Source organism: Tachyglossus aculeatus, chromosome 15, assembly GCF_015852505.1.
Source record: "Tachyglossus aculeatus isolate mTacAcu1 chromosome 15, mTacAcu1.pri, whole genome shotgun sequence".
In the NCBI taxonomy this organism is placed as follows: Eukaryota; Metazoa; Chordata; class Mammalia; order Monotremata; family Tachyglossidae; genus Tachyglossus; species Tachyglossus aculeatus.
This window is the reverse complement of record NC_052080.1, coordinates 18436992-18462646: the sequence shown is the minus strand read 5'-3', so window position 1 is coordinate 18462646 and position 25655 is coordinate 18436992. Positions and strand designations below refer to the sequence as shown.

General features: G+C 46.2%; 1 protein-coding gene across 3 annotated transcripts in view; it reads right to left on the bottom strand.

Moving 5' to 3' along the window:
- SLC39A11 (solute carrier family 39 member 11) overlaps positions 1 to 25655 on the bottom strand; it is a 296134-nt gene that overhangs the window by 204836 nt on the left and 65643 nt on the right. For all 3 annotated transcript variants that reach the window (XM_038757085.1, XM_038757084.1, XM_038757083.1), the window contains one exon: positions 23427 to 23585. In XM_038757085.1, coding sequence (XP_038613013.1) covers positions 23427 to 23585 — 159 coding nt within the window. The remainder of the gene's footprint in view (positions 1 to 23426; positions 23586 to 25655) is intronic.

The following is a 25655-nucleotide window of genomic DNA, read 5'->3' as shown; positions in this document are numbered from 1 at the left end:
GCTTCTGCGTCCTTTGACACAATCCCTGCTCCAGGACGAAGCAGCAGGGCTTCCTGGGGTTGCCCAAATCCACCCTGAAACCAGATCCAGGGCCCCTCAGTAGCCACAATAATAATTATTATTATTATGATATTTGTTAAGCCTTATGTGCCAAGCACTATGTGCCAAGCACTGGGGTAAATACAAGGTAGTCAGATTGCCCCATGTGGGGGTCACAGTCTTAATCCCTATTTTCCAGATGAGGGAACTGAGGCACAGAGAAGTTAACTGGCTTGCCCAAGGTCACACCGCAGACTAGTGGATTAGAACCCAAGTCCTCTGACTCCCAAGCCCGTGCTCTTTCCCCTAAGCCACACTGCTTTCTCCTAAAGACAGATGAGAACTTGAGTTCCTCTAGCCTCTGATAGATTCTAGATCCTCATTATGTGCAGGGAACGAGACTCCCAGCTTCTGGAAAGGAATCAGTCAGTCACTTCCATTTATTGAGAGCTTACCGTGTGCAGAGCACTGTGCTAAGCGCTTGGGAGAGTACAGGATAACAATATAACAGATACATTCCCTGCCCACAGTGAGCTTACAGTCTAGAGGTAGAGATAGACATTAATGATAAATAAAAGACAGACAGGTACATAAGTGCTGTGGGGTTGGGAAGGGGATTGAATAAAGGAAGAAAATCAAGGTGACAGAGAAGGGAATGGGAAAAGCAGGCCTTAATCAGGGAAGGCCTCTTGGAATAAAAAGTCCAAATTCAAAGGCAAGGACTATCCCTGGGGGTGTCCCTCATTCATTCATTTATTCATTCAATTGTATTTACTAAGCACTTACTGTGTGCAGAGCACTGTACTAAGTGCTTGGGAAGTACAAGTCGGCAATATATAAGGATGGTCCCTACCCAACTACGGGCTCACAGTGTAGACAGGGGGGAGACATGTAGACAGGTGTCAAAATCGTCAGAACAAATAGAATTATAGCTATATGCACATCATTAATAAAATATACAGGGCTCCCCCCAATTTGACACCCGGGGGTGGCAACTAATAGCCCAAATTAAAGAGCCCTCTGCAGGAGTCTGGGGAGGAAGAGGAACTCTTCTTACAAGTTTGCTGTAGCTTGGTTGTTGTTTTTTTCAGATGGAAAGCCGTAGTTTGCTTGTAGCTGGCTACAAGTTTGCCCTGTTGGTTTCCCTGAAGCTACCAAACTTCAGGCAAGAACTTTCCCCCTTCCCAAAGACCATGTCTACCAATGCAGCTGTATTGGACTCTCCCAAGCGCGTGGTACAAAGCTCTGCACATGGTAAGAGCTCAATAAATAACACTGATTGATTGTTCTCTCTCCCCCTTAGACTGTGAGCTCCGCATGGGACAGGGCCTTTGTGTAAATGGATTCTACCACAGTGCTTGGCCCATAGTAAGCGCTTCACAAATAGCACACTTATCATTGTTATTATTATAACGAATAATAATGTCAGCTCATGAGATGGCTGAGCCAGAGTGTTCTTTCACCAGTTGGGTACACTCATTCAATTGCATTTATTGAGTGCTTACTGTGTGCAGAGCACTGTACTAAGTGCTTGGGAAGTACAAGTCGGCAACATATAGAGATGGTCCCTACTCAACAATGGGCTCACACTCTAGCAGGGGGAGTTCCTACGCTGTCTTTATGATGGGACGCCTGAAAGTCTCAACAGCCAAAAAAAGAAATATCCCACTAGATATCAGCCAGGTTCCCTGGCTCCCAAAGTATCTTGCACAGAAAGAGAGCATACCAGATGCAATAAACCCAAATCTTCCTTCCCCTCCCCTCACCCAGTTGCTGCTTGGCTCAGAAGGCGGAATCCAGTTATTAAATCAGCCTCAAGCCTCAAATTGACATTTTAAACCAGCAACAAGATGAGAGAGAGGTGGGAGGGGAGACTGCAACTGGATCTGTTATTCCCTCCCAGAGGGCAAATGTTTAAGTTGGAAGATTGATCAGCCTCAAACTACCATAGAATCTGGATCCCAGATTCAAGATTCCGCTCTCTTGGCTGAATCTCCTCTAACACCTGTTTGGCATCGTCCACTGGAGCGGCCGGGCACCAGAAGAGACCCTTTGGCCTCTCAGAGAAGGATGCTGAATTGAGAAAGAGAGGGAATATTTCCAGCCCCATATGGGAAGCAGTGTGGCCTAGGACCTGGGTTCTAATCCTGGTTCTCCTGCTTGCATGCTGCGGTAACCTGGGGCAGGCCACTTTACTTCTCTAAACCTCGGGGTCCTCATATGTAAATGGGGATTCAATATCTGTTTTCCCTCCTACTCAGACTTCAAGCCCCATGAGGGACAGGGATTGGGTCCAACCCAATTTGCTTGTATTCACCCCAGTGCTCAGTACGGTGCCTGGCACATAATGAGCGCTAAATACTGCAATTTAATTGTCTGAAAACTCAGCACAAAGAAGCCTAGGAGATTTCTCTCCCAGATTTTTCTCCCCACCACCAGCTTTATGGGGCCCTATCCCTGGAATTAAATACTTAAGCATAACAAATGAGAGAACCCCTTTCCTTATTAAGAAACCGTCAACAAGCCTTAAGAGGTCAGGGACACACACATACGCATTTCATCTGCGTCAAGAAATACACGGTTTCACCCTCAGTATTTTTCCTCTCCTGCCAGTCCTCCTTCTCCCTCTCTCTCCACCATCTCCCCTTGCCCCGTGTCACCCATTCAACCAGCTCTTCTGCGTATTTGTTCATATGCATTTTGTTAATAGCCGCTTAATAAATACTAATGAGGGCTATCTGCGCATTAGCCCAATTAAACCATTTACTTATTCACTGTGTTCTAACTCGGCTCAACAGTCTTTCCTCTCTGCAAGAATAGAGGCTCTCAGGACAAAGTTGCTAATCCCCCTCATCGCTCCAGATCAGCGGAACAGAACCCAAAAGGTATAACTTGGCAAAGACACAATGTGGGAAAAGGTTTCTGAGAAATTAGGTTGAGTGATTCATTACAGCTCAATCAGTGAAGAAGGGAATGATGTGTACATCATCTCTCAACTCTCCAATAATAATAATAATTGTGTTATTCATTAAGTGCTTACTATGTGCCAGGCACTGTTCTAAGCACTGGTGGGGGAATATAAGCAAATCAGGTTGGACACAGGCCCTGTCCCACATGGGGCTTCACCCTCTAAGTAGAAGGGAGTAGGATTTAATCCTCACTTTACAGATCAAGAAACTGAGGCACAGCAGAGTTAAATAACTTGCCCAAGGTCACGTGGCAGAGACAAGATTAGAATCCAGGGTCCTCTCTCTTTCCACTAGCTAACACTGCTTTTCCTGTATACACACATCCAAACCTCTGTTCCTTCCACTAACTGAAGCCAGCAACTGCCAACCTTCCTTAAGGTAGACCTGGAGAGGGGAGAAATGGAGGCAGAAGCCAGGGAAGATGTGGGAAGGGGGAGAATTGACGAATTAGAGGAACTAGGTAGGGCAGGCGGGGAAATTCAGAAACCAGTGGAGGGGGAAGAAGAAGCAAGTGGCAAAAGACTGCAGGAGGCAATTAACTGAAAATGCAAAGGCAACAAACGCGACTCTGAGACAGTACGCCTCGTGAGGGATAAGGCCTGTGTGTCCAACCTAATTCGCTTTCATCTTCCCCAGTGCTTAGAACAGTGTACGATACATAGCAAGCATGCAACAAATACCACTCTATTTTTAAAAAGTGCTTTAATTCCGGTCAATCAATTGTATTTATTGAGCGCTGGCTATGTGTAGAACATTGTACAAAGTGCATGGGAAAGTACACTATAACAGAATTAGCAGACATGCTCCCGGTCCAAAATGGGCTTTCAGTCTAGAGGAGGAGACAGGCATTAATATGAATAAGTACTTTGTAATATCGAATTTAAAGATATATACACAAGTGCTGTGGAGTTGGGTGAATAGCAAATGTTCAAAGGTCCCAGATCCAAGTGCACTGATGATGCAGAAGGGAGAGGGAGCCGGGGAAAAGAGGGTTTCATTGGGGAAGGCTTCTTGGAGGAGATGTGACCTTTATAATGCTTTAAAGCTGGAGAGAGTGGTGGTGGAGTGGAGGAAGAGGGAGTTCTACGCTAGGGGGAGGATGTGGGAAAGGTGTCAGAGGTGAGATAGACGAGATTGGGGCACAGAAAGTAAGCTGGTGCTAGAGGAACCATGCCTTCATTCATTCAATCATATTTACCGAGTGATTACTGTGTGCAGAGCACTGTACTAAGCTCTTGGGAAGTACAAGTCAGCAACATATAGAGATGGTCCCTACCCAAAAATGGGCTGACAGTCTAGAAGGGGGAGACTCGTCTTGGTTACTAGTGCTACCAGGCAAGCTGGTTTGAAATGCTAACCTCTAATGTGAACCTTCTCACTGTACCTTGATCTGGTCTATCTCACCGCGACCTCTCGCCCACATCCTGCCTCTGACCTGGAACGCCCTCCCTCCTCAAATCCGACAATTTCCCTCCCCCGCTTCAAAGCCTTACTGACAGCACATCTCTTCCAAGCGACCTTCCCTGAGCCCTCCTTTCCTCTTCTCCCACTCCCTTCTGCATTACCCTGACTTGCTCCCTTTTTTTATTCCCTCTCCCAGCCCCACAGCACTTATGTACCTACCTGTAATTTACCTATTTATATTAATGTCCATCTCCCCCTCTAGACTGTCAGCTTGTTATGGGCTGGGAACATGTCTGCTAATCCTGTCGTACTGTACTCTCCCAAGCACTAGTACAGTGCTCTGTGACTGTGATGCCTCTCCCTCGGCCTAAAAGGGTCTAGTGAATGGGCTGCCTCAAGAGAGGAGAAAGAGGAATAACAAGTCAAGAATGAGAACCTTCGTTTCAACTCCCCCCCGACAGGTGAGAATCTGATTAGATGGAGAGAATCAGCAGCTTGCAAGTCTAGGAGGGAGAAGCACCTTACTAGGAAGAGCACATTCCCAGGTCCTGGGTTCCAATTCTGACTCCACCACTTGGCTGCTGGGTGACCCTGAACAAGTCACTTCACTTCTCTGAGTCTTAGTTCCCTCATCAATAAAATAGAGATTAAGAGTGTGAGCCCCATGTGGGACAGGGACCGTGTCCAACCCGATGAAGCTTGTATCTAGAACCTAGTACGGTGCCTGGCACATATTCATCACCTAAATACCAACTAAAGAAAACGGGATGGAAACGACGAGTTGCAGCTGCTGTCAGCACCTACCGCTTCGACTGCACTGAGACTAAATACACAATCAGATTCCGCCTCTCCCGCCAAACCCCTTCTTCATCCCCTGAACATATAACGTTTTATGCAAGCGAAATGGGAGTTTGACAATCCTGGTGCATAAGCTATGCAAATCTAGGTGCGTGATTAGCAACAGATCTAACAGCTGCTCTCTTAGGCAGACAGCTTTCCCAGTGCCCACATCTCCACAGACGGGAGAGAGAGCCCCTCACCCATCCCTCCAAGCCCCCAGTGACGGTTTTCACGACACCATTTGGAGTGATTCGTCCTCCCAATCTGACAGGTAGATGATGGGGGGCGGGAGGGGGAGATGGGCGGACTCTAGAGCAGGCGGTGCTGGAATATCAGGCTGGGCGGTGAAGGGATAATTGCTTTTATGTAGATGAGCAGTCGGTTACAAGGGGAATGGAAGCAGCTATAACCCACCCCCAACGACCCTTCACAGAGTGAATCCTCATGTCACTCGATCAAACGGGGAGGGAAAAGACACACGTGTTTGACGTCTTGTCTACTCCAGAAGGCAGGGATCCGGTCCCAGGACGGGCCCGGTCTCTGTCCGTGTTCTCACCATTGGGTAGACAAGGAGAGGAGTTTCCCCTTTGCTTCTTGTTTCCAGAGCCACTTCCGCAGCAAACACAAACTCCTCACCATTACCTTTAAAGTACTTGGTCACCTTGCCCCTTCCTACCTCGCCTCACTGCTGTCCTGCTATAATAAGAATGGCATTTATTAGGCACTTACTATGTGCAAAGCACTGTTCTAAGCGCTGAGCACTGTTCTAAGCGCTGCTACAACTCAGCTTGCACACTTCGCTCCTCTAATGCCAACCTACACACCATTCATTCGATCATACTTACTGAGCGCTTACTGTGTGCAGAGCACTGTACTAAGCGCTTGGGAAGTACAAGTCGGCAACATATAGAGACGGTCCCTACCCAACAACAGGCTCACAGCATACCTCGACTTCATCTATCTCACTGCCGAACTCTTGACCACATCCTTATCTCCGGCCTGAAACACCCTCCTCCTTCACATCGGACAGACCATCACTCTTCCCACCTTCAAAGGCTTACTGAAGGCACATCTTCCCCATGAGGCCTTCCCCAACTAAGCCCCCCCTTTCCTCTTCTCCCACTCCTGTGTCTCCCTGACTTGCTCCCTTTCTTCATCCCCACTCCCAGCCCCACAGCACTTCTGCTTATATCTATAATTTATTTATATTCATGTCTTTCTCCCCCTCTAGATTATCAGTTCATCGTGGGCGGCGAATGTGTCTCTTTACTGTTAAATGGTACTCCCCCAAGCGCTTAGTACAGTGCTCTCCACATAGTAAGAGCTCAATAAATACATTTGAATGAATACATGGCTCCCTTAAGCCTTCACGCAGTCCTCCCACAGGGTCATTAGCGACCCGTCCCTCCCGTGTGTTCGTGCAGACATTTCCCATTCATCCTTTCTGCACAATTAATTTATCTAGGCCATCCGACTATCAATCATCCAAACTCCTCACTGGAACAGCCAATCGATTGTATTTAATAATAATAATAATAATAATAGCATTTATTAAGAGCTTACTATGTACAAAGTACTGTTCTAAGCACTGGGGAGGTTACAAGGTGATCAGATTGTCCCACGTGGGGCTCACAGTCTTAATCCTCATTTTACAGATGAGGTAACAGGCACAGAGAAGTTAAGTGACTTGCCCAAAGTCACACGGCTGGCAACCGGCGGAGCCGGGATTTGAACCTGTGACCTCTGACTCCAAAGCCCGTGCTCTTTCCACTGAGCCACACTGCTTTATTGAACGCTTACTGTGTGCAGAGCACTGTACTAAGCACTTGGGAGAGCACAATATGACAACAGACACATTCGCGGCTCATGACAACAAGCTTACAGACTAGAGAGCAGTGTGGCCTAGTGAACAGAGCAAGGACCTGGGAGTGAGAAGGACTTGGGTTCTCAACACAGCTCCGCCACTTGCCTGCTGGGTGACCTGGGGAAAGTAACTTTACCTCCCTGTGCCTCATCTGTAGACTGGGGATTAAGACTGTGAGCCCCATGGGGGACAGGGACTGCGTCCACTCTGATTACTTTGTATCTACCTCAGCGCTTAGAACGGGGCCTGGCACGTAGTAAGCACTTTAATACCATAAAAAAAAAAAAACACTGCCACTCTGGCAGGGCCTGAGGAGGCCTCAGGCTACCTCACGGTTGCGGGGAGGCAGAAATGTTAGGGTTTCTTTTTGCAAAGCAGGATGCTGGGTGGGGAAAGGGAAGGATTTTCTCGCTATGCTCCTGTTATAATGATGGCATTTACTAAGCACTTACTATGTGCAAAGCACTGTACTAAGCGCTGGATAATGGCCCTGCTCCTCGCAAGCCTCCGATTCCCAAGCCAGTGCTCTTTCTTCACTTTGGCCGAGCTGTCAAATTTTAATCTGCTTTATGGCATCTATAATTTGCTTTCGCTTTTCTTTTTTTTAAGAGAAGCCATACAACATGAACCTATTCTGAGGAATGAATGCATGAATATGAATTTACTGGTTTCAATTCCTGTTCTCTAAATGTAAGATACCTAAGAATTTTATCTCTATGCAGACAAATTTTTACTTCTGCCATTGTGAGCAGGGAAGAGAGTTCAAATGAGGTGCTGGAATAAACATATAAGCTTCTTCCTACCAATCATTCAATCCATCATATTTCTTGAGCGTTTACTGTGTGTAGAGTACTGTACTAAGAGTTTGGGAGAGTAGCGTGGCTCAGTGGAAAGAACACGGGCTTTGGAGTCAGAGGTCACGGGTTCAAATCCCAGCTCTGCCAATTGTCAGCTGTGTGACTTTGGGCAAGTCAGTTAACTTTTCTGTGCCTCAGTTACCTCATCTGTAAAAAAATGGGGATTAAGACTGTGAGCCCCCCGTGGACAATCTGATCCCCTTGTAACCTCCCCAGCGCTTAGAACAGTGCTTTGCACATAGTAAGCGCTTAATAAATCCATTATTATTATTATTATTATTCTCCTTCCTCCGGTGCCAACAGCCACCCACTTTCTCCTCAGTGAAGCAGCCAATTGTGAGTGCACGCCCTGGGCCTTGTACTCAAGGGCCTGCTAATTAAAACCCTAAGTAGATTCCCTCAGTGGCCAGCTGGCACAAGAGACTCTGGAAGGTAGCCTTAATAACCTACGGGTGAGGAGCAACAGCTCCAGATTCTTCAAAGAGAGAGGGAGGGGAGTCCTCTTTTTCTGTGGTATTTGTCAAGCACCCTTCTAAGCTCTGGGGTAGATAGACATTCATCAGATCAGATACAGTCCCTGTCCCATATGGGGCTCACAGTCTAAGTAGGAGGGAGAAGGACTGAATTCCCATTTTACAGTTGAGGGCTCTGAGGCACAGAAAAGTGTCCCAGTGTCCAAATTGATAAACTGGTGTCTACCCCAGCGCTTGGAACAGTGCTTGACACATAAGAGCTTAACAAATATTAAAAAAAAGGTGGGGGGGATTTCCATTATGACTTGAAACAAAGCAGCTTTGCTTGGAAGTTCACCGGAAACTCAAAGCCAGAGCCCCACGAGACCAATCGATCCTCCATTAGCCTGTCTCTGGGCCTTGATGTCCTCCTATGTGAAATGGGGATAATCACATTTGCGCTGCTTAACTTACAGGAATACCAATTGCATTATCAAAATAACGAGGTTATAGAGGTGAGGGTGATTTATCGCGTACTGAAGCTGTATGACCAAGAGGGATGGTATTGTTATTGTCATCATTAATGATACCATTCGTGTGGATGACACATGCTCACTTTTGCCAGACAGCGCATTTTCTCTGCACACTTTGAAGCGAATGAGACAATAAATTAGGGAACCTTCTTCCAAGAAAACACACACTCTGAATAGAGGCTGACGTGGTGTCTGAAAATACGTCCGTGTGTGAGTACATGGGGCTGGACATAGGGTGACAATTAATGGTGCTTCCCTAAACATGGGGTTCCACAAACACACAATCCAGTTACAGGAGAGAACTGTGTAACTGTGAAAGTGACTCTTATAAAGGAGCCCAAACATAACTCTCCCAAGTGCTTAAAGATGATAATAATTGCGTGAATAATGCTTGGATTGAAGGAAATTCCAACTGGGATATTTGTTAAGTGCTAAGCACTTTACTAAGCACTGGGATAGACCCAAGATAATAAAGTTGGACACAGTCCCTGCCCCAGAATGGGCTTATAGTCTAAAGTGGAAAGAGAACAGATATCTTACTACCATTTGACAGATGAGAAAATTGAGGCCCTTAGAAGTCAAGTGATTTTTTAAATATATACAATGTTATTTGGTAAGTTCTTTACTATGTGCCAGGCACCGTACTAAGCACTGTGGTAGATACAAGTTAATCAGGTAGTCCCACGTGGGGCTCACAATCTTAGTCATCATTTCACAGATAAAGAAACGGGCACGGAGAAATTAAGTGGCTTGCCCAACGTCGCACAGCAGGCAAGTGGTGGATCAGGGTTTAGAACCCAGGTCCTCTGACTCCCAGAACCAGGTGCTTTCTACGAAGCCGTGCTACTTCCCAGAAGGTTCTGCTACACACAAAAAGCTGGATAAATATTAGAAGATAAAAATGAGGGAGGACGGGCTTCCTTTGGGAGGGGCTCAAGTTAAGCAACCACCACACTCCTTCTTCAAGCCACCTGTAGCCACTGTCAGAATCAGAATATTGGAGCCATGAACTTCGAGACTGACGAAGAAACGCCAGCACTTAAGTTTCCTACTCACTATACTCTCGCTGGGCTCACTTCACCAGGAAGTACTTCACGATGTCTGATAAGAAGATTTTTATTTCCACAAGAGGTAGCTCTGATGTGCTTCATGAACATCAGTCCTGAGGGCAGATAAATATCAGGTTGAACTGAGAAATAAAAATGCTGTGGAATTAAAGCCACCAACCCTCCTCACACTCTTCGTCAAATGGGCCTGACACATTTTGGTGGAGAATTACAAGGTCTTTCAGTATTTATTGAGCGCTTACAGTGAAGCACTGTACTAATGGCTAGGGAGAGAACAATAAAACAATATGACAGATGCGTTCTTTGCCCACAGTGAGCTTACAGCCTAGAGAGGCAGACATTGATATAAATAATATATATAATGTTAATATATAATTATAATTACATATAATTATAATACATTATAATATATAATGTATATATTACATATATGTATATACACATGAATGCTGTGCAGCTGGTGGCAGGGAAGTGTTCACAGATCCAACAGCGCAGGTGACACGGACTGATAACACTAAATCAATGATATCTATGAAGAGCATACTGCATGCAGAGCACTGTACTAAGCGCTTAGGAATGTGCAATACAACTGAAGCTGCAGAGAACAGGGCTAAAACAAGGAGCTGCATATCTCAAGAGAAAGGATCAGATTTTTTATTTCCATTGTGTTTTCCCAAAAGCTGTGGAAGCCCTCTAGACTGTAAACTCATTATGGGCAGGGAGCATGTCCGCTAATTCTGTTGTACTGTCCTCTCCCAAGCGCTTAGTACAGTGCCCGGCACATAGTAAGCGCTCAATGAATACCACTGATTGACTAAGTCAGTGCTCAATACATGCTACAGAGTGATAAGGGAAGGGTCGCTGGGAGGTAAAAGTAATGGAAACTCTTCCAGACACTTAGTACAGTGGCCTGCACATAGGAAACGCTCAATAAGTGTTCGGAGAAGGAGGGCGGCATAGTAGATAGAGCATAGGCCTGGAAGTCAGAAGGAACTGGTTTCTCAATCCTGCTTCACCACTTATCTGGTGGGTGACCTTGGGCAAGTCACTTCCCTTCCTCTGTGCCTCAGTTTCCTCATCCGTAAAACAGGGTATTAAGCCTGTGAGCCCCACGCAGAAGGCACCTCTCCTCACACGACCGTCTTTTCAGTCACAATTCCACAGCGGCTAGACTTCCTTTTGTCAGGGACTTCAGCTTCCCTGCGAGCCATAAACGGACACAGCCTCAGGGACACGGACTTCGCCAGGGGCTAATGGGATCCATCGCTGACGGGGGTCCAGGGTTCGCTGGGTGACGCCTGATCATCCCTCAGGGGAGGGCCAGTGGTCTATGACCTTCTGACAGAAACCGACGATACGGTTAGGCTCATAAATATTCAGAAGACCGATGAGAGAGGTCGGGCTTCTGTGCTACTGCTGCTGGTGGCCACCTGGCCCAGAGGCCTCTCTGGCTGCAGACGATCCAGCCCCAGTGGATAATCGCACGCTTCCAGGGCGGCTTCGGAGGCCCACCCCGAAAAGGACAATGAGTCTGCCCACAAGCCGGAAAGCCCAAGACACTCACACCATCTGCCGTTCTGGGAGGCTCAAAGGCCATCCCCCACCCCACCCCCGACAAATGTTCTGTCCCCGGTTTTCTCCGAGGAGCAGCCCGGGAGTGACGCTCTTCTGCCGTGGGGAATACTGACTTATTGGAGGAAACTCACTGTTCCTCCCTGGGAGCGGGGGAGGAAACCAAATAAGAGCCGGCTGCGAGTGGAGGCGGCTGGAATAAGAGCATTATCAGTCAATCAATGGTATTGATTGAGGGCATCCTGTGTGCAGAGCACTGGACTAAGCACTCGGGAGAGAGTTGGTAGGCGTGTTCACTTCCCACAGTGAGCCTACTGAATCTGGCCTGGCCTAGTGGATAGAGCACGAGCCCGGGAGCCCGGAGAACCTGGATTCTAAACCCGGCTCTGCCACTTGCCTGCTGGATGACCTTGGGCAAGACGCTTCACTTCTCTATGACTCAGTTCCCTCATCTGTAAAATGGGGATAAGACTGTGAGCCCCGTGTGGGACAGGGACTGTTTCCAACCCAATTTCCTTGTATCCACCCCAGCCCTTAGTACAGTGCTTGGCACACAGTAGGCCCTTAGCAGATACCACAACCTTGGGCAGGTCACTTCACTGTGCCTCCGTTACCTCATCTGTAAAATGGGGATTGAGACTGAGCGCCCCACTTGATACAGATTCAAGTTTCCTCGTCTGTTCAGTAGGGATGAAACTGTGAGCCCCACATGGGGCAGGGACTGTGTCCAACATGATTTGTCTGTATCCCCCCCAGTGCTTAGTACAGTGTCTGACACATAGTAAGCGCTTAAATAATAATTCATTTTATTATTATTACCAGTTGAGGAATACTGCTCACCCTCTGCTTTAGGGAGCTCAATCAGCTTTCTCTCTCCTCACCTAACATTGCTTCTCAGCCACTATACCCCAGCCCACACGCCTCATCATCATCAATCGTATTTATTGAGCGCTTACTGTGTGCAGAGCACTGTACTAAGCGCTTGGGAAGTACAAGTTGGCAACATATAGACACAGTCCCTACTGACTGCTCTAACACCAACATACTCACTGTGCCCCATGCTCTTCTCTCACCACTGACCCCTTTGCTCACATCCTCCCTGCAGCTCCCTCCCCCTTCCTATCTGACAGACCACCACTCTCCCCAACTTCAAAAATCCTACTACAATCCCATCTCCCACTCCTACTTTTCCTCCCTCCTGCCTTTCCCATGCACATTTTTAAAATGGTATTTAGTAAGTGCTTACTACGTGCCAGGCACTGTGCTAATTGCTGGGGTAGATACAAGATAATTAGGTTGGACACAGTCCCTGTCCCATGTGGGGCTCACAGTTTTCATCTCTGCTGAAGAGATGAGGAAGCTTAAATCTGTATCCACCGATCATTTAGGAAATTACTGCACTAGATCATGCCCATAGCCTTATCTTGGTTATTTCCCCTAGCTGTAATTTACCAATCAATGATATTTATTGAGCACTAACTATGCAGAGAGCACTATACTAAGTTCTTAATTTATCTTCATATCTCTCCTGCCAGACTGTCCTTTTTTTCCCCCAGTGGTCTTTGTTAAACACTTATTATGTACCAGGCACAGTATGAAGTGCTTAATTTATCTTAATGTCTTTCCCACTAGATTATAAGCTTCTTTTTTTTAATGGTATTTGTTAAATACTTACTATGTGCCAAGCACTGTACTAAGCACTGGGGTGGATACAAAATAATCAGGTTGGACACAGTCCATGCCCCACACGGGGCTCACAATCTTGCACCCCATTTTACATACAATGCAACTGAGGGACAGAGAAGTTAATCTTCTAGACTGTGAGCTGGTCTTCTAGACTGTGGGCCTGTTTGGTAGGGATCATCTCTATATCAATCAATCTATATCAATCTCTATATGTTGCCCATTTGTACTTCCCAAGTGCTCCGCACACAGTAAGTGCTCAATAAATATGATTGAATGAAAAGTTAAGTGACCTGCCCAGAGTCACACAGCAGACAAGTGATGGATCTTGGATTAGAACCCAGGTCCTTATGACTCCAAGACCTGACTGTCTTTCCCCTAGGCCACGCTGCTTCTCAAGCATCTTGAGGGCAGGGATCATGTACACTAACTCAAATGCTTCCAAATGCTTAATACAACACCCTGTACACAAAAAGTGCCTGGGTGACTGAATGATTAATAGAGGAAAGATAGCTCAAACATGCTAAGTTTCCTCTCTGCATTTAGCAAAAACCTCAACCTCTTCTCTAGCTGATGAAGCCTGTCACAAATATTATCTGTATTTGAAGATGATGAGGGTGAATTTCATCCAAATGTGGCTGTGTTTGTGTGTCTAACAGAGGGAGGGAGGGAGGGAGGAGAGAGAGACAGAAACAGACAGAGAGCGAGAGACAGACAGAGAGAAAGAGTGAAAGAGACAGTGGAAGACAGACAGCAAAAGAGACAGTGAGAGACAGAGAAAGAGATAAAAAGAGAGACAGAGAGAGAAAGGAGAGAGAGAGAAAGAAGGCGAAAGAGAGAGAGAAAGAAGGAGAAAGAGAGAGAGAAAGAGAGAGAAAGAGAGAGAATGAGAGGGAGAGGAAGAGGAAGACAGAGAAAGAGAGGAGACAGAGGGATACAGAGAAAGAGAAAGAGAGAGAAAGAAAGAAAGAAGGAGAAAGGAGAAAAAGAGAGACTGAGAGAGAGAAAGGGACAGAGAAAGAGAGAAGAGACGGGGAGAGGGAGAAAGAATGCACGAGAAAGGAGACAGAGAAAGAAAAATAGAGACAGAAAGAGAGAAAAGAGAGTGAGAAAGAAGCAGAAAGAAAGGAGAGAGAAAGAGAAAGAGAGAATGAGAAAGAGAAAGAGAAGGAGGAAGACAAAGAGGAGACAGAGAAAGAAAAAGAAAGAAGGAGAAAGAAAGGAGAATGAGAAAGAAAGAGAATGAAAGAGAAAGAAAAAGAGAAAGACAGCGAGAGGAGACAGAGGGAGAGTGAGAAAGAGTGAAAGTGAAAGAAGGAGAGAGAGATGGAAAGAGAGAAAAGAGAAAGAGAGAAAGAGAGAGAGAGAGAGAGAGAGAGAATGAGAGAGAGAGAATGAGAGAAAGAAAGAGAGAGAAGGAGACAGAGAGAAAAAGAGATGCACACTAGTAAGGCCAATGAAAGACTCACAATCCCAGCCCCAGAATGCACACAAAAGGATGTCCTTTGATGTGTGGTCACTTTTGAGGACTAAAGTGCCCGGTACTTTTTTCCCTATTGCTTCCCCTGTCTCTTGTCCCTTCTGGAGTTTTTGCTCCGAGTGACTCCTTTCCTCAGAAACACCAGTTCGCCCTCCCTTCTGCCGTGTCTCTGCACCTCCATCTGTCACCTTTGGACACTGGATAGCCGCTCTATCCCCAAGCCCTCAGCACTTAGGTACATATCTTTAAAATAGATATTATGCTTTACTTATATTAATGTCTGTCTCCCCTGCTAGACTATAAGCTCGTTATGGGCAGGGAATACATCTACCAATTTTGTTATATTATTCTCCGCCAAGCACTCAGTACAGTGCTCTGCACATAGTAAGTGCTCAATAAATACGACAATGAATAGTAAGCACTCAAATACAATTGATTGATTCAGCTGAAATGTAGCATTTTTTTAAAATGGCATTTGTTAAGCATTATGTTCCAGGCACTGTACGAAGTGCTGGGGTGGATACAAGCTAAACAGGTTGGACACAGTCCATATCCCACATCAATCAATGGTAATTATTGAACACTTACTATGTGCAGAGCACTGTACTAAGTGCTTGGGAGAGAATAACAGAGTTGGTAGACATGTTTCTGCCCAATTCAAGCTTACAGTGAAAAGGGGAAGACAGACATTAACATAAATATGTAATAAGTGTGACAACTTAGAATATGAATATAGAGAATATGAATACATGCATATAAGTTATTTAACTATGTAATTTAAAGGTATGCACATAAGTGCTATGGAGCAAATCATATTTATTGAGTGCTTCTTATGTGCAGAGCACTGTACTAAGGGCTCGGGAGAGTACGACAAAATTAGCAAACAGCTAATAATAATAATGGTATTTGTTAGGCACTTACTATGTGCCAAGCACTGTTCTAAGTACTGGGGGGGATACAAGGTAATCAGGTTGTCCCACGTGGGGCTCACAATCTTAATCCCCATTTTACAGATGAGGGAACTGAGGCCCAGAGAAGTGGCTTGCCCAAAGTCACACAGCTGACAGTGGCAGAGCCAGGATTTGGGGGGGGAGACATTAATATGAATAATTGATAATATATGAAGATTCATTCATATTTATTGAGTGCTTACTATATGCAAAGCACTGTACTAAGCACTTGGAAGAGTAAAATATAACAGATATTCCCTGCCCACAACGAGCTTAGTCTAGAGGGGGCAATAAGTTTGAGAGTGACAACTTCACCAGCTTAGTTACAAGTCACAAAAGATCCATCCCATTCTTAGAATGTGGCTTCTAATTTTAAGCACGGGTTTAAAAATCAAAACAAACAAAAAAAAATTCACTGAGTAAAACCAAACCTATCTCCAGCTCCTCCCTGTCACCAGAGACGGGGCGGGGGGAGGAGAAACTTTTCCGCTCTCTAATTTTTGAGAAGATGCACACACACAAATGGATGACAGAATCATCATCATCTCCCCCCGGCAAAGCCCTACAAAGCTTAAACCTCCCCGCCCACAGCCAGCTAAGGCTGAAAACCAATTGTTCTTGGTGGCTGCATGGAACCTCTTCCGATCCATTTCTCACTGAAGCATTTCTCCCAGGGCCTACGGTTTGCCACTTATCTAAATGATATCAGAAGTGCAAGGGGACCTTCAGTTCACAACTAAATCAGTTTAAAAGGCAACACGCTAAGGCAGAATGGACAGAGTTTCAGAGCAGCTGGTGCTCGGAGGGAGAAAATCCAACAGATGAGAGGCCAGATTTTTCCTCACTGCAATGGGTGGAGTGAGCCAGAATTGTTCGCTGAGCTGTCCCTAGAAGGTGGCGGGGGGGGGAGGGACAACGCTGAATATCAATAAACCACCAACTTCCCACTCAATTTTCCTTTCAAGTTAACGGCGTGATCGAGGCCGCACAGCCCGAACTCAAAAAATCAAAATTCCGCCGCTTCCTCCCCTTTCCATCTGTCCCCAAAGGTCAGATAACAATAACAAGATTTGTTAAGTGCTTATTATGTCGCAAGCACTAAGCTTAGCACTGAGGTAGATATGGGATCATCAAATTGGTCACAGTAGGTCCCATAATGAACTCAAAGTCCGTGGAGGGAGCACAAGTGTTCTATCCCTGTTTGACATATGAGGAAACTGAGGCCCAGAGAAGTTACGAGACTTGCCCAAGGCCTCACGGCAGACAAGTAATGGTTCAATCTGGTTCAATCTCTCATCCTATCCCGACTGAATTACTGCATCAGCCTCCTCTCTGATCTCCCATCCTCCTGTCTCTCCCCACTTCAGTCTATACTTCACGCTGCTGCCCAGATCACCTTTGTACAGAAATGCTCTGGACATGTTACTCCCCTCCTCAAAAATCTCCAGTGGCTGCCAGTCAACCTATGCATCAAGAAAATACTCCTCACTCTCAGCTTCAAGGCTGTCCATCACCTTGCCCCCTCCTACCTCACCTCCCTTCTCTCCTTCTCCAGCCCAGCCCGCACCCTCCGCTCCTCTGCCGCTAATCTCCTCACCGTACCTCGTTCTCGCCTGTCCCGCCGTCAACCCCCAGCCCACATCCTCCCCCTGGCCTGGAATGCCCTCCCTCCACACATCCTCCAAGCTGGCTCTCTTCCTCCCTTCTAAGCCCTACTGAGAGCTCACCTCCTCCAGGAGGCCTTCCCAGACTGAGCCCCCTTCTTCCTCTCCTCCTCCCCATCCCCTCTGCCCTACCTCCTCCCCCTGCCACAGCACCTGTATATATGTTTGTACAGATTTATTACTCTATTTTACTAATCCATATTGACTATTCTATTTACTTTGTTAATGATGTGCATCTAGCTTTATTGCTATTTATTTTGATGACTTGACACCTGTCCACATGTTTTGTTTTGTTGTCTGTCCCCCCTTTCTAGACTGTGAGCCCGTTGTTGGGTAGGGGCCGTCTCTATATGTTGCAGACTTGTACTTCCCAAGCGCTTAGTATAGTGATCTGCACACAGTAAGCGCTCAATAAATATGACTGAATGAATGAATGAAAGTATTAGAGTCCAACCTAGAACCCAGGTCGCCTAACTCTCAGGTTTGTGCTCTTGCCACTAGGCCACACTCCTTCTCCAGCCAGCAAAAACAAAAAAAACACAAAGTCACTAGTAGAGGTCCAGCTGTCAAAAAAGACAAGAGGGGCTAAAGGCTGTGACACAGAAAAAGCAGCGTGGTCTAGTGGCACAGACTTCGGAGTCAGAAGGATCTGTGTTCTAGTCCTGGCTCTCCCTTTAGTCTGCCAGGTGATCTGAAGCAAGTCGCTTAACTTCTGTGTGCCTCAGTTCCCTCATCTGTAAAATGGGGATTGAGACTGTGAGCCCCACGTGGGACAGGACCAACCTAATTAACTGGTGCCTACTCCGGTGATTAGTACAGTGCCTGATACAGTAAGTACAGTAGTACAGCTCTGTACACAGTAAGCGCTCAATAAATACGATTGAACAGTACATAGTAAAGTACTTAAATACCATTAAAAAAAAAAAACACTCCCCAGGAAGGAGGAATGATTCACAATTCTCCTTTTTTCCTCCCCCTCCCATCAAGCCACCATTCGGAAGTGTCTCTTGGTGTATTCCCTTGTCATCCCCTTTCCCGTGAAAGATTTCACCACAGTCCTTCTCTGCATTGTTCCCAAATTTCAGCTGGAAAATAAATAACCCACTGGGAGAAGGGATTCAATGCATCTGAACCGAACAAAGGCTCAGTGCCTTCAACCTGACAGACAATTACAAGCCAAGCGTTTTGCACAAGCAAGATTTTGCTTTGGCTCAGAAAGGGAGAAAATTAAATTAAGTTTAACAACCGGTTTGGCTTTTAACGTCTCTGTTCCCGTCATCTGCAGGAAGGATGTCTGTTCTACCCGTAAGCACTCTGTGTGTTGGGGGGGCGGTGGGGTTGTTAAGTGTTCACTAGGTGCCTGTCACTGTAGTAGTGTAGTGTAGTGCTGGGGAAGATAAACTATCATCAATCGCTGTCCTGGAGGCTTCTTATGATTAATTTTACTCAAGCAAAGGTTTGGGTCTGGGAAGGTGGATAGGGAGGGCGAGTTTAGCAATAATAACTGTGTGATTTGCTAAATGTTTACTGTGTGCCAGGCACTATACTAAGCACTGGGGTGGATTCAAGCACATCGGGATAGACACAGTCCCTGTCCCACGTGGGGCTCACAGCCTCAATCACCATTTTACAGATGAGTTAACTGAGGCACAAAGAAGCAAAGTGACCTGACCAAGGTCACACAACAGGCATGTAGTGGAGCCGGGAATAGAACCCATGACCTTCTGTCCCCCAGGCCTATGGTCTATCCATTAAGCCAGTCAGAGGGTGCATCTATGGTCCAGCAGCTGTCTCCCGACACAGACTGCAACTCTCCCCTCACTCAAATCCCTCCTCAAACACCACCACCTCCAGGCGGTCTTCCCAGATTCATCTCCAGGAATCTTGAGACATCATCCCTCCAGCCAACCCTGGCATTTATGAATATATTTACACCTCCCGTAGCCTTCTTCTTCCAGTACGTACTCAATTCTCTGGTCACTCTAGTTGTCAATATTTTAATAATGTTCATTCCCTTTGTTTGAACAAACCGTACCATGTCATTTTTTTTTTTGGTGGGGGGTGGGGGTATGGCATTTTTCAAGTGCCATGTGCCAAGCACTGTTTTAAGTACTGGGATAGACACAAGTTAATCAGGTTGGACCCAATCCATGTCCCACAACGGGCCCGCTGCCCTACTCACCATTTTACAGATGAGAGAACTAAGGACCACAGGCCTGAAGTGACTTGCCCAAGGTCACAGTGCAGACAGGTGGCCAATCCAGGATTAGAACCCAGGTCCTTCTGACTCCTGAGCCCACACTACCCAATAGGCCATGCTGCTTCTTTCTGGACTTCCCAAAAGCCTAGTACAGTGCACCACACCGAGTGCTACTCAGTAAGTGCTGTTGCTACTACTACTGAGGAAAATCCATATGTCATATGTACAGCAGGGTCTTTCCCTACTATTATTAATAGCAAATCCAATCTGTTTCCCAAGTCAGACTCACAGTTGGGGAGGAACTCTTGTCTGGTCAAGGAATTTCACATAGGTAGGGGGTCTCTGGTCATAAAGCACCCCAAGCAGTGTGGCCTAGTGGAAAGAACCCTGGGACCTGGGTTCTAATTCTGGCTCCGCCACTTGTCTGCTGGGCGACCTTAGGCAAGTCACTTCACTTCTCTATGTCTCAGTTACCACTTCCGTTAAACGGGGATTAAGACTCCAAGCCCCACGTGAGACAGGGGCTGTGTCCAACCTGATAAGCTTATATCTTTGTAACTTTTCCGGTGCTCAGTACAATGCCCGCCACAGGGTAAGCACTTAAATGTCAGTAAGAGAAAAGAAAAGTGAACTCAAGCAATGGAAGCCCTCCATGCAATCCTGGTTTCCGACATGCAGAATGGGTGGGAGAACAAACGGGGATGGACTGTGTCCAACCTGATCACCTCAGTCCAGTGCCCAGCACACAGTATGCGCTTAACAAATACCATTAAAAAAAAATGGAGAAAATCCCTGCAGCTGCCCAAGGCAGATGGGGTGGTGACTGTTGACACTGCCTGCTGAAAACCACCACCTCCAAACAGCTGATCAAACAAACCCTAGGGTCCTCTCAGATCAGTGGATAATGACTCTGGGATTATCTCAGAGAGGGGGATTTCTGCAAGAGGCTGGATTTCGCCTCTGATTTTTGGAGGGGAGGTGGGGAGAGAGGCATGGCAGAGAATGACAGACCAAAGGGCAGAGTGGAATTGGACAGAAAGGAATCATTTTATGCAGGGCAGGGTGGACAGGAGGATGAGAAGAGATACTAGCTGCCTCTTGATTGAGAAATGGGAGACGTGACCCTATGGCAGATTGGTTTAAAAGCCTTTGGTGGAAAGAGAAGGGGAATGCTTCAGTACCCAACACACGCCCCACTCAAATCATCTCACCGACTCGATCCAAAAGAAGTCACTGCCACCCGCTCCCTCGGCTTGAAGGAAGCCATACACCATCATCCGTGACAGTAAAAGTGATATTTGTTAAGCGTTTCAATCTATCGTTACTATTTATTGAGCACTTACTGTGTGCAGAGAACTGTACTAAGCGCTTGGTAGAGTCCAGTACAACAGGGTTAGGAGACACGTCCCCTGACCTCAGAGAGCTAACAGTCAAAAGGGGGAGACAGAGATTACTATAAATACATAAATTCTGGATATGTACCTGAGTGCTGGAAGGCTGGGGTGAGTAAAGAGAGCATATCAAGGTGATGTAGAAGGGAGTGGGAGAATATTAAGTGAGGGTGCTATCCAATCTAGACTGTAAGCTCATGGTGGGCAGAAAATGTATCTGTTTATTGTTGTGTTGTACTTTCCCTAGTGCTTAGTACAATATTCTGCTCATAGTAAGCACTCAATAAGTATGACTGACTGAATGACAGTCTCTAGAATGTAAGCTCACAATGAGCAAGAAATTAGTCTACACATTATTGGGTAGGGACTGTTGCCAAATTGTACTTTCTAAGTGCTTAATACAGTGCTCTGCACACAGTAAGTGCTCAATAAATATGATTGAATGAATGAACTCTATTGCCTTGGATTCTCCCAAGCATGTAGTACAGTGCTCTGCACACTGCAAGCACTCAATAAACACCACTGATTGATTGCCAAGTGATGTGCTAAGTAAGCACTGGACCGCATTAGCAATTAATGGAATTTATTGAGTGCTTAATGAGAGCAGAACACAGTACTAAGCTTGGGCTCACTTCCCTCTGCCTTACCTGTCATGGATACACAGACATCTTCACGCCCATACTACACCGTGTCTGCTGAAGTAATGCCACTAGCCTTATCACTAAAAAGAAATTCCTCAGACTACCTTCTCTAGTAATAGCTTAATTACGGCCTGTCCTTTCAAGAAAGGGTTGCAAGCAAACATGGTCCCTGCTACATAGGGAGCTCACAGGTTTGAAGATAAAAATGGCATTAGAATGAGAATTCTCCTACCTGGTACCCCTTACGCAAAATCTCTCTTCTCTAATCTCTAAACTCTTTGTGGTCAAGAATCACCCATAGCTAGTCCTTTGTGCTGTCTTCTCCCAAGAGCTTAGTTCAGTGCTGTGCACACAGTAAGCACTAACCCGATTTATTGTATCCACCCCAGCACTCAGTACAGTTCCTGGCAAAGTGCTTAACAAATTCCACAATAATAAGAACAAATACCAGTGACTGCCCCACACCCAACCCCACAGCACTTATGTACATACCTTTATTATAAATTGCTTTTTTATTCATATTAATGTCCGTCTCCCCTTCAAGACAGTAAACTCATTATGGGTCAGGAACGTGTCCGATAAGTCTGTTGTGTTGTTCTCTCCCAAGTGCTTAGAACAGTGCTCTGCACATAGTAAACACTCCATTCATTCAATCATACTTATTGAGCGCTTACTGTGTGCAGAGCACTGTACTAAGCTCTTGGGAAGTACAAGTCGGCAACATATAGAGACGGTCCCTACCCAACTACGGGCTCACAGTCTAGACGGGGGAGACAGACGATAAAATATGTAGACAGGTAAATACCATTGACTGATTGTGATAGATTTTGTCGGCTTTCTCTTACAAGCTCTACAAGGATGGTTTTGTTTAGCTGGGCAAGTCACTTCTCTGATGCCTCAGTTTCCTCAATTTTAAAATGGGGGGGTTCAAACCCTGTTGTCCCTGCTACATGGACTGTGAGCCCCACCTGGGACAGGGACTGGGTCCAACCTCATTATTTTTTTAAATCTATCCCAATGATTATTTAAGTGCTTACTATATGTAAGGCACTCTGATACTCATCATCTCGACTTTCTTTTTATTATTAATAGTAGTAGCCCCCACCAGTCAAAAACAACAAATCACCATATTCTCAGCCTGTGCCTGTCAAGTCAGACAGTCAGTCAAGTGTATTTACTGAGCAATTACTGTGTGCAAAGCACTGTACACTAAGTGCTTGGGAGAATGCCGTATAACAATATAACTGACATTCCCTGCCCACAACGAGCTTACAGTCTAGAAGGGGGTGGCAGACATTAATATAAATATACACAATTACAGATATGTTAATAAGTTCTGTGGGACTGAGGGGGAAGGAGTGACGAATAAGGGGAGCGAGTCAAGGAGGCGCAGAAGGGAGTGGGAGAAGAGGAAAGCAGGGCTTAATCTACTCTAGTAAGTGCTAAATAATGTCAAAGTGCTGGAGAGCCCCCTTCCTCACTCTAACCCCTCACTCAAGACATGCTCCCAAGGCTACTTCCATTGTCTGGGCCCTCACTTTCGGCCTTGTCTGCCAGGAATTACTTGCATTAATTACTAGCCTATTGACCAGGGTAGTCTTTGGGGTAGGATTCCCCCAAACTGCTGTTTCTAGGAGGGCTTCCTGACTCTAGTCCAGCCTCAGCATTGGTCCTGGGTTCTCAGTGGCAAAGATGGTCCAGCTTTTAATCGAGAAGTTCACTCCAAGGGCCCGCAAGTCACCATCTACTCCCGCCACACTCCAACCCACAAGAAAATCAGGGCTTTCCAACCATCCAGCTCAGCGTAAGACCCCACTCACCAGAAAAGGCATCAGGATGTCGGCCAAGTAGACAAAAGCGGCTCCGAGTGTGAAGCCGACGGCCACGGGGAAGAAGGCGAAGGCACCGAACTTGCCCGACGACTCGGCCATCTCGACGGCGGGGGCCAGGAGAGACCAATAAGAAGCGGCTAGCATGACCTGCGGCAGGAGGCAAGATGCATCCGTCAGACCGGCCGACAAAAATCACCAATGAGGAGCAGGGACCCTGGGCTCTGCCCCTTGGCTAACTTCTCCTTTATCGCTAATGGGTTGGAGACACAATCTCCTCACAATTTCCAGTTGACCAGCCTCTATGATGGCTACTGCGAAGGCCAGATCAGGACCCGGGGGCCTTCCCCAGGGAATTTTCTCCTTCTGGGCCAGTTTGGGTCAGCCACTGTGGTCCTCACGGGGGCTGGAAGAGCCTATCAAAGCAATCAATGGGATTTATTGGGTGCTTACTGAGAGCAGAACACAGTACTAAGCTTTGGGCTAAATTCCCTCTGCCTTACCTGTCACGGATACACAGACTTCTTCACGCCTACACTACGCCAAGTCTGCTGCAGTAATGGCACTAAAGTTATCACTAAGGAGAAATTCCTCAATGAGTAGCTTCTCTAGTAACAGCTTAATTATGGCCTGTCCTTTAAAGAAAGGGGTTGCAAGCCACAGCAGCTATCTTTGAGAAAAGAAGAGATTCTCTGATCAAAGAAAGCAGACATATCTAAGGCATTCTAAAAAGAGCAATAAGTGTACAAAGCAGATTCCACTGCTATAAAACATGTTATTATAATCTGATAGACAATTACAAACACACACACACTCAGTGGCTCGAAAATCCCAAGACAAAACCCAATTGTGCCTACCAAATCGGTTATATCATTTAGGCTAATCTCCCAAGCACTTAGCACAGTGCTCTTCACAGAGTAAACACTCTGTACCACTGATTAATTGGACAGTCTCCCCACCCCAGACAGTCACATATTTAACCCCTAGTTTAGCGAAGAGGAAACTGAGGTACAGAGAGGGAAGCAACTTTCCCAAGGTCGCCTAGCAGGCAAGTGTCAGAGCCAAGACTAGAACCTACGTCTCTTTATTCATATCAATGTCTGTCTCCCCATTCAGCCTGTAAGCTCACTGTTATACTGCACTGTCCCATGAGCTTATTCCTCATTTGAGGAAAAAAGTGCTTCATTACTCCTATTCTAGGCCTACAAGAAACAAGGCTTTGGACCAGCCCACGTCCTAAGTTACCACTGAAACTCCCCCTAAACTGTAATCTTGAAGAGGACAGGGATTGTGTCTGTTACAATGTACTTTCCTAAGTGCTTAGTACAGTGTTCTGCACACAATAAGCACTCAATAAATACAACTGATTGAATGATCTCTCAACTCCCAGCCCTGGGCTCTTTCCACTAGGCCGGGACAAAGCGAGAAGACGAAGCCTTGTTTGAACCCGACTGCAAATATGTCACTCCACACGCTACCACACTCAGACACCTGGAATTTTTGGCTTTTCATCCCACTGCTGATCTACTCCCAAGTTGTTCAGAGAGAGATCCAGAACTGAGGAAAAAGTGAGTGATTACTCTCGCTGCAAAACGTAGCAAGAAGTAAGGTTTTGGATTAAGCCCACATGCTCAATTATCACTGAAACTCCCTCTAGACTATAAGTTCTTTTCGGGCAACGATCATGTCTACCAACTCTTCTTTTTTGTCCTCTCCCAAGCACTTAGTACAGTGCCCTGCATACAGAAAGCACTCAAATACCACTGACTGATCTTTTTTATGGTATTGGTTAAGCACTTACTATGTGCCAGTCACTGTACTAAGTGCTAGAGTAGATCCAGGCTTATGAAGTTGGACACAGTCTATGTCCCACATGGGACTAACATTCTTACACCCCATTTTACCTAAGAGGTAACTTAGGTCCAGAGAAGTTAAGTGGTTTGCCTGAGGTCACATATCATACAAGCAGAATTAGAACCCAGGTCCTCTGACTCCCACTAGACCACACTCCTTCCCAGCTTGACGCTATATCCTCCCAAATGCCTGGTGCTACAAGCCTTCCAGCTTCTGATGTTCACTGCCCGCAGACGTTTCTTCTCTGGCCACCAGAAGTTAGGCAGCACTGGGAAAGATCTGCAGCTAGTCAATATTTTGGGTTTTTTCAGAACCTCCATGATTCATTTCCACCTGTATGCCTCAAAAATCCAGGGCAGCATGGGG